This window comes from Falco biarmicus, chromosome 8, assembly GCF_023638135.1.
Source record: "Falco biarmicus isolate bFalBia1 chromosome 8, bFalBia1.pri, whole genome shotgun sequence".
In the NCBI taxonomy this organism is placed as follows: domain Eukaryota; kingdom Metazoa; phylum Chordata; class Aves; order Falconiformes; family Falconidae; genus Falco; species Falco biarmicus.
This window is the reverse complement of record NC_079295.1, coordinates 33,703,661-33,718,830: the sequence shown is the minus strand read 5'-3', so window position 1 is coordinate 33,718,830 and position 15,170 is coordinate 33,703,661. Positions and strand designations below refer to the sequence as shown.

Here is a 15,170-nt window from a genome sequence, read left to right as displayed (position 1 = left end):
GAGGTGAAGATTGTCACAGGCCAGAACAATAGCCTTGGGTCATTACCTTGGTGACTGTCCTGTGTATATTGGGAGAAACAGGTTGTGAAATTTCCCTGTAATTGAAAATAAGATTGACTTCAAGTAGTTCAGCTATCTGGTGCTTGAAAGTAGTCTGCTGCAGTCAAGGTCATACTTTCCCCAATAGGACATCGATAGGTCTTAAGTTGTCCTCTTGATCAGTGGCTCAGTATTTCCTCTGACATTTAAGATAAACCGCAGGAAACAATTATTCTTTAAAGGGTAACTACTATCCATCATAAACAGAGTTAACAGAACTCTCAAAGGTTATTGATTCATCTTGTTCTCATGAGCACGGTATTTGGTTTGAGAACAGCTCTCTGTGTAACTAATTGTGATAAAAGTAATTTTTCAGTTCTACTCCCCTTTTTCTTTTGTTCAACTTCTAAAATTTTAAGTAGTATGAGCTAGAGTTTAAAGAAACTTTGTATTATTTGTGTAATTTTTTGAAGTTCTTAAAACCTCTTTAGACCTAGAAAGGAACTGTCTCTTCACAAGGTAAAGAGTTGGCAGCAAAGGAACGAGCAGTGCCCAAGAGAGTGTGGCTGTTTCCGAGCTCAGGGTCTTGGGGACTGTGCAGGATGGGATGTGGAGTTCTGCTTTCCTGGAAGCATTTCCTTCACCAAACAGCAGCTGTGGGCTGTGCTGCAGGACTGGAAATGCTCTGATCATTTGTACAGAGGGAGCTCTTTTATTATCCTTTAACCTGAACCTAGGTTTTTGTGATCAGCTGAGTGAAGAACAAGAAAAAACAAAAAATTGTAGTTATTTATGAAATTAGCCAGTGTGTATTTCAGTGCAGCCCCACTTTTTCCTGCTCAATAAGCTGCCACCTGTTGGTTCTTCTAAACTGCATAGCTCTACAAATTTGAGCTAAATATCTCAAACTTCGTAACAGTAGTAATTTTAAGGAGGAGAACACTGGATCTACCTTTCATTATAGCTTCTCCTTGTAGCAAAACCAACCTTCTAAGTCTTCAAAATCACTAGAAGAGCCCCTTTTTTTTCAGAAGTTTCTGTTTTTCCAAAAGGTCAGACTTTGGGGCTGAGATTATCCATATGAAGAATCACGGCTGAAATGTCATACTGAACATGTTTTACAAAGCTTTAAATGGCAGTGGGAAAAATAAATAACAAGTCAGCCTCAGTCTCTGGTCACAGCACAAAACCAGGTGTGCTTTCGCTTGCAAGCATATCTCCTGATATATATAGTTGTGCAAGTTAACCATTGCATGTTTTTTAATGTATGCTATCAAGAGGGCAGATATTCCTTCAGCTGTTAGATCCATCAGTTTCTGGTCTTCACAGCTTTACAAACAGAAACAGACCCCCTGGGGTCAGCCCACTTGTCCACTTGCTCTGGGTGGCACAGAAGTTGCTGTTTAGGCAGAGAGCATGTGCCCAGTCATTTCCTGCAGTCCTTTCCCCTCCACCTCTCCCAGCATCCACAGCTGCTGTATCCCTGACGTTAGGGAGTACGTCTGTGGGTCCTCTTGTTTGAGAATTTACCTAATCCCCGTTGGGACCTGTTGATACTGTCTACCCTGCAGCCTCCTCCAAGTTCTAGAAGTTTACTGCCCACCATGTAAAGAAGTACTTTCCTAAGTGTGTTTTATAATGATTTATCTTTGCAGCACCCCCAGGAAGAACATACTCATCCTATTTGACAGAAGGGAAAGACTGGGGGGTTTGTTTCCAAAAGTATCTGTTAATAGTTGATGTCTCATGCATGCGTTTGTCTAGTGTGAGGCGTTTAAGGCTTGTTTTTTTCAGATGCCTGAACTGATTTCTATCCCAGATCAGTCATGCGCAATGATTAACATACAAATGAGGATCACTTGCAGTATTGTTTGATTTACTGACTGACCCATAATTAAATATCAATTCCATGGCAAAGTACAGACCAAACCTAGTTCTCCCCAGCCACAGTCAACTTCCTTTTCTTGGGGGTTTGCGTCTGCTTCATCATTTGTTATCTCGTGCGGCCAGCACTGGAAAGGGACCACAATAAAAGCTGGCATCATTCACTGATGTTCCAGACTTATCCACTGAACAAAGAGTAGCATTTGCCTGATCCAGGGAAAACTGCAGTGAAAAACAATGTGGGACCATACCATTACAGCCTGTCTCTTAAGGCATATACAGGAAGGTATAGAGTTGATACTGCTGGGGGCAAAAGCATCTCAAAACTGCATCTTTCGTGGCTCCCGAATAATGATGCATTCCCTAATGCGTAATTCTCAGTGTTTCAAAACTTGAACCCCCACCAAAATCAAAAGAGGAGGCAAAAAAGCGCTCTTATTCTTCAAGCGGCAAGTGTCCAGAACCAACAGGTTGTTCCTGCCTGGTATCTTTGTGTGTTCAGCAGGAAGCAATCACAGCGGGATTCAGCGAGGGCCACTGCCAGGAACGGACCCGAGCGCTGCCTGGAGCGGCTGGGAGCGACCCCTTCCCAGCAGCGGTTCTCCGGCGGGTCCCCGGCTGCGCGGCTTCTCCCTCGCTCCCCTCTCCCTGCTTGGGCGAGGCGGCCGCCCCCTCCGCGGCCGCCCCCTCCCCGGCCGCCCGTACGTGCCGCAGCGGGGCCGCCCCCCGGCCGTGCTGCCGCCGCCTGCCCCCGCGGCGCTCTCGCTGGGGGGCGCCGTAGCGCGGCGGGGCGGGGCAGGCCGAGGCGCTGGCGGCGGGGCCGGGCCGGGCCGGCGGCTGCCCCGGTTCCCCGCCGGGCGGGGGCGGCTGCGGCAGCGGCGCGGCACTGCGCACACGGCAGGGGCGACCCCGCGGCGCCCGGGGGTCCGGCGCGCACCATGAACCCCGCGGCCGCCCGCCGCCCCCCCGCCCGGCGCCCGGGCGCCCTGCCCCGGCCGCTGCTCTCGTCCGCGGCGTGGGCGCTGCTGTGCCTGGGTCCCGTCTACCTGGCGGGCTCCCTGGGGCTGAGCGGCAGCTGGCTGCTGCTGGGGCTGGCGCTGTGGCTCTGCTGGGCACGCAACCGGCGGTGGAAGCGCGACCGGCTGGCCGCCGCCTTCGCGCTGCTGGAGGACGAGCGGGAGGCGGTGTGCCGGGGCCTGGCCGCCCGGCACCTGCCGGCTTGGGTGAGAGACTCCGGGGGTCGGAGGGGCGCCGCGACACCCCCCCCCCCCCCCCCCGCGGCGGCGGCGGGAGCCCCGGGAGCGGGACCCAGCGGGCTGGTGGCGGCGGGGCGCGGCGGTGCGGCGGGAGCGGGGTGGCCCGTGGCGAGCAGGCGGAGGGCAAAGGAAAACGGGTGGCGGTGATGCCTTGGACCGAGCAGTAACGCCTGTGATTGTGAAGTCCTGCTCGGTGCAGTGAGTGCTAAACTGGAAGTTGGTTCGGTCCAGGGGATGTGCGTGTTGCTGTAAGCGTGCTTGGAAAACAGACTGCCGTATCCCCGGAGAAATCCTTCACATATGTGCTGTTGCATTGCAGGTGTTTTGGTGTAGAGGGTACTTAGATTTTATATTTTGTCGTCCAGAATGTTTTCTTCTCTTCTCTTCAGTGTCATTTAAAAAAAATAATCTGTAAACGTAATATTCGCTGTCTGCTAAAAACCAAGTATTTAAAGAGCTGTCTCTTGATGGTGTGGAAAGCCAGCCTCTGTTCTTCACATTTGTTCTTAGCCACTCTATGTTTTAAAGCGAAGAAACTTGAAAATCTAGCTTCACGTTTTATTCTTTGTCTCTGGTTCTTTGTGCAGTAGCCTTGGTTGGCTAATGGAAATGGATGATGAGGGGTTTTTTTTCTTCATCGTCATTTGCTTAGCATTTAAAAACATGTCAGGGACTGGTAGGGGAATGCTTTTCTTGTAAGAAAGAGAATATCAAAGAGGTCTATTTGTAAGGAGTGTTGCATTGAGACGTTTATAGTCAGCAAACTGTTTTATATAGCCTACAGCGCTTGGCTGTCTTTAACAGTGTGGGAAACGAAAGCAGTTGGCACTGGTGAGAAGGGAGGCCAGGGTCTCCTAGCAGAGCTGCTGTGGCTCCCTGCACATGTTCCCTCCCGCCGGGCACCGAAGTCTCTGAATGAGGTTTCTGCTTGTTTGTATTGACAGAGCTTTTAAAACAACTCAGAGCATTAATGAGTGTGGTAGTGTCAGCTCTCGCCCTGATGCTGTGAGAACAGTGCCGTGCTTTATCCTCAAGCGCTCTCAGTTTGGGTAACGAGAAACTGAGCCTCTTAGTGCTGAAAAATCAGAAGCGCCCCCCCAGCACACACACACATTGTCTCAAAGTTCTTCAGTTTTGTGGTTGAAAGTGTCAGGCTTTATTAGTGCGTGGGCCTGTGGTTGATTGGTGGAAGGTTATCGATTGCCCTGTACTTGAAACGCAGTGTCCCCCAAGCAGGGGGTGCTGACAAATGGGGATGCTCCAGCAGAGCCCACTGGGATGGTCAGGGGCTGGAGCACCTGGGGTGTGAGGAGAGGCGGACAGAGCTGGGGTTGTTCAGCCTCCTGCTGGAGAAGGGAAGGCTTAAGGGGGATCCCACTGCTGTCTCCCACTGCCTAGTGGGTGCTGACGGGGAAGATGGAGTCCCTCTGCTCAGAGGCCTAGCTCCTGACTTGTGAGTTCTTGGAGCTAGCTGCCAGAAGGCCTGATATAGGAGAGGACCTAAGGATGAAGGGGCTGCACCATGTGCTTTTAGTTTTAGCTTTTATCGGTGTTGCTGCTTCTCCTCCTTTGCTTTCCTGTGTTGGTAACTTTTGTTCTTCATCTGTTGGTGTTTACTTCCACACCACACTTGTACTTTTTGTGTGATCTTTTAAGTCCTCAGTTTTAATCTTCCTTCTATATCGCCTTCTTTGATTTGATCTTCTTCTCCTCTGTGCCAGTCTTGGAGGCTGATTCTTATCTGCTGTCTATTCAGTTTATTCTCTGTGGTGTCACCTTTTTTTGACTTTCTTCTTGGCCTCGATGTTCATGAGCCTTCAACTGAAACATCTCTAAAAATGTCCCTTGTGTTCTTCTCTCCTGTCATGCAGAGGTGGGAGTAGGAGCACAATTCAGGCAAAGGAGAGCATGGGTTGGATTTGCCCTGTTGTAATCCTAGGAAAGGTTCTGTTGATGTGAAGCAATGGCAGTGTCTTAGGGGATGGGTAAATAGTTGTCTCCTTGCGTGCCCTGTAGTAAAATGAGGAGGATCTGTCCAGTGAAGAGTGAAGACTAAACACTGATTGTGCTTGCTGGTTAAAACCCCTTCTCCCTAAGAGCAGTGCAGTGGATCCTTCAAATGTGACTCAGGTTCTGCTGGGCCCTGGTATCAATTGTTAGGAGATGCATTTACATTCCAGCCTTTCCTCCGGGGGGGGGGGGGGGGGGGGGGGGGGGTGCTGGGAGGGTTTCCCTCATCTACTCAGCCATCTGTTTCAGGGAAATTGCAGGGTTATTTTGCAGCACCAGTTTCTTGGCTGAAACCAGCCAGTGAGTTTGGAATAGAGGCATTCCTGTGCTAGACAGCTTACGTGGGCAGACTGTGCTTCCTTAGGAAACCAGGCTGGAAACCTGCTCATGTTGAGCAGAGTCAGATCTGTGTCCTGGAGAGATGAGGCTTTCTGACTTGAGCCTGGGCACCCTTTAGCATGACTCCTGTAAAACCAGTGCCTGGGGAAGAGGTAGCTGGGCTTCTACCTTTGTTCTGGCTCCTGGGGGACCATGGTGGTGACTTCTCCGTGTTGCTCTATCAGCTCTTGGTAGGTTGCAGGTGAGAACATCCAAGTATGCTGGATTTCTTCCTGATGTTAAACTCATTTCACCAGGAGAAATGAGTGTTAGCGGGTACAGAGCAGTCCTTTTAAAACTTTGCCTGTTGACTCCTTGTTTGTGCAAAAGGCTTGTTTAGACAACACCCCTGCACAGGGAGCTAAACCCCCATTCCTTAAAATAAAAAAAACCCAAACAAACACCCTCCACCCTGCTCCCAATGGATAGATTCCTGTGCTGTATTTGAACAGAATGGCACTGTTGTCAGCTGCAGTTTTTGCTATCACGATGGTAGTTGCTGTGGCCAGCTCCAGGGCAAGGTGGAGCCATGCAGAAACTTACACATTTTCTTTACTTGCTGGTAATTGGCCCTTACCTGGCGTTTTTGATCTTCAAAGCTCTTTTCAAATGCTAAGTAATTTTTGCAGCATTCCTGAAATATTGGCACAAGTATGCCTTCTGTTGTAGATGGGTGAAACTGATTTTGATAGTGTGACTTGCCCAAGGCTACAGGATTAAGTCTTATTCTGGAACAGTGTTAACTTTGGCAGCTCTCGGTGGCTGGTTCTGGGCTTAGTAGGAGGTGTTTTGGGCTTATCTGTGCTGTACTGATGACAAACTCGAGGACAAGACCTTGCTGCCAGGGCTCTCACCAGTAGTAAGGGTCAGAAGTGAGTCTGAAGTCCAGAGTACGTGATTAGAAAGTATGGAGCTCCAACTGGTTTTTTTCCAGAACATATTAGGACACAGTAAGTTCTTGGAGTAAGCTGTTGGGTCAAGAACAGAGCTTGGTGGTATCACTGGACTGAAATAGAGCAGAGCCCATCCTCTCCTATCAGGACTTGCACATTATGAGAATACCCTGTGGGTATGAAAGGCTTGGCTCAGAGCTTTATATCTTCCTGGACAGGGGATAATGTGGATGCAACACTTTGGATACCTAGCTCTGCTTCTGCGGAACTGCACACTGAATTTGCGCCATTGAGTGCAGCTGACCTTCGGTATTGGGAACCCACTGAAATTTGGTGGCCTTTCATAACAGGCAGAAAGCTGGTTTTCACCAGAGACCTGTAGTCGGCCAATTTCTGTGGTGTTTGCCTGGGTGGGAGCCCTGTTGTGTTAGCCAAGGAGCTCCTGGTGGTCTGCGGTACCACAGAGTTACAGCAGTGCTATTTCTTCTGTCTGCCAAAGGAAACTGAGGCACAGAGTGCCTGGGTAGGAGCCGTGTTGCAGACACGTGAATGAGGGGGTGTCAAGCGGGATGGAAATGTACCACAAATGGCTGCTAATCCTATCGCAGCAACCTGAGGTGTGACACACTGGGACGTGATTCATTGCGGTTGCTTTTGGAGTTTGCTGTGGGCTGTCTGCTTTGGGTGTCTGTGGCACAAATAGTGAATTCGGTTTTGTTTTTTCTTAAGGTGGGTTTAGCTGCTGCCTCCTCATGGTTTTTGCCTGTTGTCTGATGCTCCTCTGTGCTGTTCCAGCTCTCTTTAGCCACCATCTTGCTTTTTGGTCACCTCTTGCAGTTGCATCTCTAGCAGCTTTGGCTCTAGTGAATAATCCCAGCCAACTTTAGTGGTTTATTTTGTGCTGCATTTCTCCCCTTAACGTTGGTGGATCTCACACATGGGCTGTAACTTTCTCACTGGGATGTGGTGGCCTAACTATGGCCCTGAGTCCTGGTCTGTCCTTCCTCTTGGGTCACATCCTCTCTTCACTGTAAGGTCTTCTGAAGGACAGCTCACCATGCTACTACCACCCCTGCTCTATCCTACTTGTGACTGATCCAGAGCTCTGGCACAAATGCTGTGGGACACTGGTGCTTGGAAGTTGCACTGGAGCTGGGGACCAGCTGCCTTCAGGCTACCTGGGGTTTATGTGCCGTGATGGAGGACCTTTTGGTGAAAGATGAAAGTCTGGCAGGTGAAGTGGAGGTCCCCCGGTTCACATAATCGATCTTACTGTAAAATGTCAGCAGTGGTTGATCAGTATTGATTGTCCCTTCTGGTGCTGTGTTCTCACTTTATCATGCAAATAGAGCTGGGTAGGCTGACCTTTCTGTGAATTTTCGTTGTCTTATTTAATGGAAAACTTGCTGTGTAGAGCATCAAAAGAAGTTGCTTATGAAGTATATGGTAATATCACTTTTTTATGTAATAGGAGATAATTTGAAGCATTATTTGAGCAAGGAAAATGGCTTCTGAAATCATCTGTGAAACTGGAATAAAAGGCAAGCTTCTGTCCATTCCATTTGAATGACTCTGAGCACCTCTGAAAGCTGCTGAATTAAATGGCAAGCCTTTGACTGAAGAGTGTGATTCACAGCTCTTGTATAAGGAGGCAATGTATTGTCCTACCCAATTACTGTTATCTGGCTAGATGATGGCTGAAGGAGTCCTTTTGTGTTCCTGCACTCTTGTAGAGCAGAGCAGGGCCCAAATGTCCATTCCGAGAAGCTGCTGCACCATCCTTCCCCTGCTACCAGCTTGTAGCACTGACTGAAGATACCACATCTATAAGACTAATGTGTGGTTGTAGTAAAGGTGATCGTGGCTCATCACTCAGCAACTTCTTGGTGTGAGGTCTGAGAGACTGGTTAGTTACTTGAGAGCAGACTCGTATCCTACTGCCCTGGTGGTGATCAAACAAGTTCTTACTTCAGGAAACCGGAGGGATTTTGTAATGAACGTATACACTTCTTGCTGGCATTTGATGTATGCACATGAAAACATGATGCATAAGTGACTACATTTTAGTTGTCCTTAGTATCTCAAAAAGCTCTGAGAGGTGAAAACACGGGACTGTTACACATGATAGTGTATGCTAATAGGTTTGAACTCTGACAGTGCTGCTTTTCCCTGAAGCCATTGGCACTGTGTTAGTGGAGAAATGCTGCCACAACCAATACACTGAATTTCCTAAGCAGGTTGTTGTTTTCCAAAGTGCGGTGTCCTGGTTGAGGTGAGCTGGTGCAGGAAGCAGGTCCAGCACAGCCTGTGATCTTGAAAGGAAGCAGGTTCTCGTGGCTTCCCAAGGTATGACCAAAAGAAGGATGAGGAATCTGTAATACTGCTTTACGTCACAAACAGGATATGACACTTGCTTTAATCATATAAATGTGCCTAGCAGCACACTGGTACATCAGTGCACGTGTGTTCTTTTGCCTTCGATTGGTTTTTTTTACTGTTTTATTTGCCTTTTACAATTTTTCAGGGAGGTAGTAAATTATAATGGATGTATGTATGAGGGCAGAGGGATCTCTGCTTACTCTAAAACTTGTTCCACACTCCGTGGTATCTTTTGCATTTGTTAAAGTATGCTGGAATAGATGGCATGTGCCACTCACTGTATTTTTCTTTGCATGCAGGTTCACTTCCCTGATGTTGAACGAGCAGAGTGGCTGAACAAGGTGAGGAGCTCTGAACTCCGGTTTGTGAGGTCATCTGCTCCGAGCTGTATCACAGCACAAACTCTGCAGGCCAAGTTTGAGGAAGTTATGAGCTCACTACAATATGGTTCAACCATATCAATGTCTGTACTTAAGTCTTGGAGCCACTTAAGTACAGAGATGCCACTGTGGTTTTGGTGAGAGCCAAACGTGTACCTGGTTGATATAAGTTCGAGTTTGACCACAATGCTTCGTTCTGAGATTAAAAAAAACCCTAAAACCAAGTGTATGTATGTGTGTATATATATGTATGTGTATATGTGTGTGTGTGTGTATGTATTATTATTATTATTTTAGCAAAAGCAGTGTCATCTTCTCTTACCAGAGAGGTTCCCAGAGAGCTCTGAAGTGGGTGCTCTCATCAGCAGGTGTCGTCAAGCTCTTGCTGGAACTGGACTCTGTGAACAGCAAAACAGCTGAACTTGCAAATTCACATCCAGTAACTATCCTGTTTCTAGCAAGCTTTCTTCTTGATGTAGAAGCTCATCTTATTCCTATCTGAATAAACCTAACTCTGGAACTTCATGACATTTAAGAGTAATTAGGGACTTGTGCTTTAGAGAATTTAACCCTGGGCTTTGCTGGCTCGGCCCCTGTGGTCAGAAGCAGTCAATAGACTCTATGGTGCTGAAAACTCACATTTTGGTTCCTAAAACAAATTCCTTTTCTGAGGAACTGAGGTGGATCCCTATATAGGGATGACTTATGAGCACAAATGTGACATAGTATTTTAAAATGACAGACATTAATAGCTGAGCATTCTGTAATCTGTGTGTCTGTTTCTCAACAAAAGTTGTCTTACACAAAGAATCTTGAGTGTGTTTCCACTTTTGCTATTGTTTAGGTCCTTGTACAGGCTTGGCCATACTTTGGGACAATCATGGAAAAAACATTTAAAGAAGTTCTTGAACCAAAAATCAGAGCAAAGAATGTACATCTGAAAACATGCACCTTTACCAAGATCCACTTTGGCGAGAAGGTAATATGAATCCTTTGCAACACTTGCAGTTCAATCTTTTCTGAAAAGTTCAGATGCAAGGGGAGTCTGTTCAGCTCTGAATATTTAACAAAATGGTATTGGTACAACACTACAGCCTCCTGTGTTCCCTCCTCATGTTGACTTGAGCATCTTCACCATGAAGGAAAGAAAGATCATATAGGAGATACACACATCCCTTCCCACTGGCTGTCAGTATCCTGGGACTGGAGATACAAAAAGGGGCATGTCTCCATGGGGTTTTTTTACATTTTTTTAACGTTTTTGTAACGCACTTGTGACGGGAGTTTTCAGTGCTTTGAAGGCTTGCAGCATGTGCTGCTTGCAGCCAGCCCTGTATTTGAGGAATGCCAAGGCTGTTCACACTGCCTCTTTAAGGGAAAAACTTGTGTGGTTTACTCGTACTTTACATGCAGTCGTGCAAAGTCTTTAATGAATGCTTCTGTACTCAAATTGATTGAAATGAGTAGGGCTTTTTGCTTGGACTTAAATTGAAAAGATATTAACTATGTTGTATCTTATTTGTCTTTATTTCAGTGCCCTAGAATCAATGGAATAAAAGTGTACACCAAAGAAATTGATAGAAGACAAGTTATCCTAGACCTGCAGATATGGTAACATTGCATCATCGATTATGTAGACGGTTCTTAACTCACTGCCCACTTGACACCTGTGTGTGAATTGTCATGCAGGACTGGACATTCGGTCCACTAAAATCAGCATGAAGTGGAGGGCTCCTTATCTTATTTAAACCTAGAATGATATGAGATAATCTGTCCCCCAGCTGGATGTCCTGAATACTTAGAGAAAGGGATCTTGTGCATCAGCCTGTAAGTCAGAAAGCAGTGTCACCTGTGCAGGTCTGGGTATTACCTACTCTGGCTTAGCACTGCTGCCATGGTATAAGGATGTGCCCCTTGGCTTTGCATGGCAGGAAGAACCCAAGTTTTGGAACTGTATTTCCTGTTCTGACAGCTCTGACAGCTCTCGGGCATGGAGGCACTTGGTCTGTCTGGCCCCAGTATCGTTCCTCTTCAGTCCAACCTCTCCCGTTCTTCCAGAACTACTTGCACTATTTGTTTTTTAATTCCTTCCCCTGGATTAATCCTCTTGTTTTACTCACCATTTGTTCCATGTGCCACCCAACACATTTGCTTTTTTTGATTACAGCTGTTCTGAGCAGAAAACTGCCTCTAGCTCTGTTAACAACAACAACAAAATTAGATAAAACATTTGATACCTCCCAGGCTGTTTTGAATGAGCTTGTGTGTTTTGTTAACATCAGAGCCACTGCAGAGCTGAACTCTCTCCTGGTTTAGCCTGGAGAATGGAATTACTGCGGGAATTACCACTTGCATGCTGCTGTAGCTCTGTAAGTTAGTGAGCAATTGAGATGCCTAATTTAAATGGCTTTTCTTCATGGTAGGAAAAAGCAGTGTGAAGTTACGGATTGTCTTGGCAACAGCACAGAGCTGCTCAGAACTGTGCCTGCTGCTTAATGTGGCAATGGCATGGCAGCATCCCTCAGCCCTGGCAGAGCACCATCGCTCCCTGCAAAATGACATGCTTGATTTTGAGCCAGAACATGTCGTGCTTCAGTGCTCTCAGTGAAGTGCTCTTTGTAATAGCCAGATCAGGGCCTTTGGCAAATCATTTGTGTTTTCCACATAAAGATCGAGGGAATTGATGCCTTTAAGGCTCTGCAGGAGGTTACTGCTATTGTCTGTTAAACTACTCTAGGCTGCTTCTCCCACATACTCATTTTTACTGTCTTTTACAATCCTCTGCAGAGGGATTCCCCCACCTCTTCGTTCCTGTCCCTTTGGCAGACCCATCAGCATCTCCAAACTGGCCAAACAATTTTGTTCCTCATCCTAATGCAAACTTCACCTGAACTGCCATCTGATAACCTAGTATTTTCTGTATTCACACAGGAGTCTTCAAACTACCTTGTCTCTCTGATGGGCGTCTCTTCTCCTGGGCTATGTTAAGGACCCAGCTTCTCTTACGTTAATACATTAACATCAGTTTCTGCAACTAAGTTAGGTTTTGTGCATTGTACAGTGTCTGCAGGCGGTAGTGTATTACTTCCAGGAGTGGGCAGAAGCAAATCTAGGGAGCAGGGGTGTTATCTACCTGCCTTTTTCTGGATTGTCAAAGGAACATGTGTTTTGTTGGGTTTTTTTTCTGCCCCCTTTTTTTTTTTGTTTCATCGGAGAGATGGGTCGTCCACTTTTCTGGAGTGAGGCAAACCCCCATTACAAAACAGGCTGTCTTAGCCACACGGATAGCAGTGAGTGTCTGCACTAGTGCAGCTGGTGTTGGGAGAAGAGCTGCTTAGAGGAGATGGACTTGATCTGTCCGCATGTGAGGCTGCTGCCCTTTGCACCACCTCTTGGTTGCTGCACGCTGGTGAGGGTTAAATGACTGGATCTGCCCACAGAGCTGTATCCCGGCATCACAGCTCTGGAGAAGAGTGATGGGCTGTGAGTTCCAGTGTGGCACACTTTGCAGTGCTGGGACCACAGTGACTGGCTATCTCCTTTTGGGTTAGGCTTCATGGAAGCGTAGCTATGTTACGGTGGACATTAAAGGATTAACATGTCTGCATCTTATAAACGTGACTCCTTTGCCTTGGTGCTTGCTAGCTGTAATTTTGTGGGAGTTCCCTTACTGGTGAGCCCACGTGAGTGTGACCTGTTGGCTGGCTCACCACTGCACGCAGCACTGACCTGGGCAGCAGCAGGGAAGGCTGAGCATCCGCTTCACACAGGGTGCTGTTATCCTGGTGGGCAGCACCCCTGCCTTGGCAGCAGCTCTGCTCTGCTCCAGTGCTTGCTGAGTTACCCTTTGTGTCAGGCAGTGTCTTGCTTCCAGAAATCTTGGCATGCTCTGTAAATGCAGCTTGCTTGCAGTCTCACAGCAGTACAGGAGGAGAGAGATCTGCCCCCCACCCCCAATTTTATCGAGGAGGCAACTAGTCTTTGAAACCCAGAGTCTCTGACCTGGCCAGGAAAAACACAGGAAGAGGGCAGGAGTGGAAAAAAAACTTTCCTTCTTAGCCTTCCTTTGTGGTCTGTATGGAATCATTTGTGTAGTTTTAATAGCCACTTGTAGATATATGGTCCACAAAGTATTTTGTTTGATCTGTGCTCCTGATCTCTGCAACATCATCCAGTGCGAATGCTGTGGTTCAGGTCTGTGCTGTGTGAAGAAGAGCTTCCTTTGCTCTGCAATTTGTGATGTTACATCACAAGTTTAACACATCCTTTGCTTTGGAACTATGAAAAATAGCACTGAGAGGGCCCTTACTTGTATGGGCAGTAGCTGCCAGCAGAGCCAGCGATGCAGTACATCTGGTATTGCATGGAGTTACCGAAAGGAACTTGAGAAGCTGCTTTAATTAAATCTATTAACAACAGCTTATATGTCCATAGCATCAGAGCATTGGGAATAGTTATGTAGAGCACTGTCTCATTACAGTCTTGACTCTCCCATGTGAGAGGACTATACTTTGCTTTTTTGGCAGGAAAACCAAGGCTCAGAGTTGATTACTTGTGAGGCACGGGGACCTTTTGGCAAAGGGAAGGAAGGATGCTGTATGTAATCTTTCAAAAGCTTTTGCTTGGTCCCTGAGATGATGCACCCGATTGGTGTAAATTAAGTTGTGTACATTTTGTCACAGTTTATAGAACGGAACAGAAATGTTGAGATGATCGCCGCTTACCCTCAGGTCTTCTGTACAGACGAAGTTTGTCATTTATCTGTCTGAAGGTGCTGGTGTCTGTATTCATACCTGAACTACAGCCTTCACATGACACATAAGAAAGTATCAGCATTCTTGCAGGGGCTAAATGAAATGTAAAATCCCCACTAGATTGGGATTTGAAATCCCCAAATCTGAAATATGACATCCCAGCTGGAAATAAACTGGCAAGTGCTCTGGGATCTGCAAACAATTTGCCGTAGATCTAAATCATGGATCTGTCCCCTGAGCGTAGGGAGCTGACAGTTGCGTTCTCCAAATGAATTAAAGTCAAAGCATTTCAGAAATATTCTCCAAAACTGCTTTTTTCAAAATGGGGAGTTTTCAAGTGCAGCCACTTGACCTCCTACAACTGCTTTCCTTCCCACTAATTCTGCAATTGCCTGAGCTGCTGTGTAGCCATGTAATCATTGGCTACAATCATCGGAGTTTCAAAGTATTTGAAGGCACTGTTACCTCCCAGAGAGTATCTCACAATCCAGTTGCTTCCTATTTCATTGATCTGATTTAGCAATGATAATCATTTTTTGTTGGAAATGTTTTGAATTTTCATTTCTGTCTTTTCTGTGGCATTTACAGTACATGAGATGTCACAGAAAAATAGTGTAATAATATGTATTAACAAATGTATGCATTGTAATTTACTTTAAAAGGCGATCTCTGGACTCCCTAACTGGCAGGTTTTCAAATTGGGAAAGACAGTCTCTGTCATCTAGTGCAGGACTGGAGAGAGTAGTCAAAAGAGGAAGTGTGCAGCAATACTTGGCGCTTTGGTGGAGTTTGGGTTAACTAATTTTGTAGGATCTTAAACTAAAAGCGTTTTGGAATCTTATTGGTCTTGAGCAGAAAAGGAACATCTGCCCTGAGGAGCCTGACTTGACAGGCAAAAGGGAAAGGCAGAGGTAGTCTGGTTTCTCTCATACTCTGTGGTACTTGGTCACGTTTTCTTATCTCTCTTATTTGTCTAATTCTGCTTGCTTATTTACCCAAGTCCAAAGACTAAGGAGTAGCCTGCTTTACAGAGCACTTGAGGAGGCCAGACCGAAGGGGGCTTTTAGCATGCGGGCCAGTGAGAAGATGGGGCCCATGGGGAGGTACTTCGCAGGGAGGAATTGCATGTGCCTGTTCTGAAGGGTGATGTAGACACCCAGGTTAGTCAGACTTGTCAGTGTGTGCACTTGTAGCATC

At 46.8% G+C, this 15,170-nt stretch overlaps 1 protein-coding gene across 1 annotated transcript in view; it reads left to right on the top strand.

The window, feature by feature from the left end:
* The first annotated feature begins 2,769 nt into the window (after positions 1-2,769).
* Positions 2,770-15,170, top strand: part of ESYT3 (extended synaptotagmin 3) — a 34,315-nt gene continuing 21,914 nt past the window's right edge. Inside the window, exons 1-4 of the mRNA XM_056348864.1 lie at positions 2,770-3,146; positions 9,139-9,180; positions 10,064-10,198; positions 10,754-10,830. Coding sequence (XP_056204839.1) covers positions 2,862-3,146; positions 9,139-9,180; positions 10,064-10,198; positions 10,754-10,830 — 539 coding nt within the window. The 5' untranslated portion in view covers positions 2,770-2,861. The remainder of the gene's footprint in view (positions 3,147-9,138; positions 9,181-10,063; positions 10,199-10,753; positions 10,831-15,170) is intronic.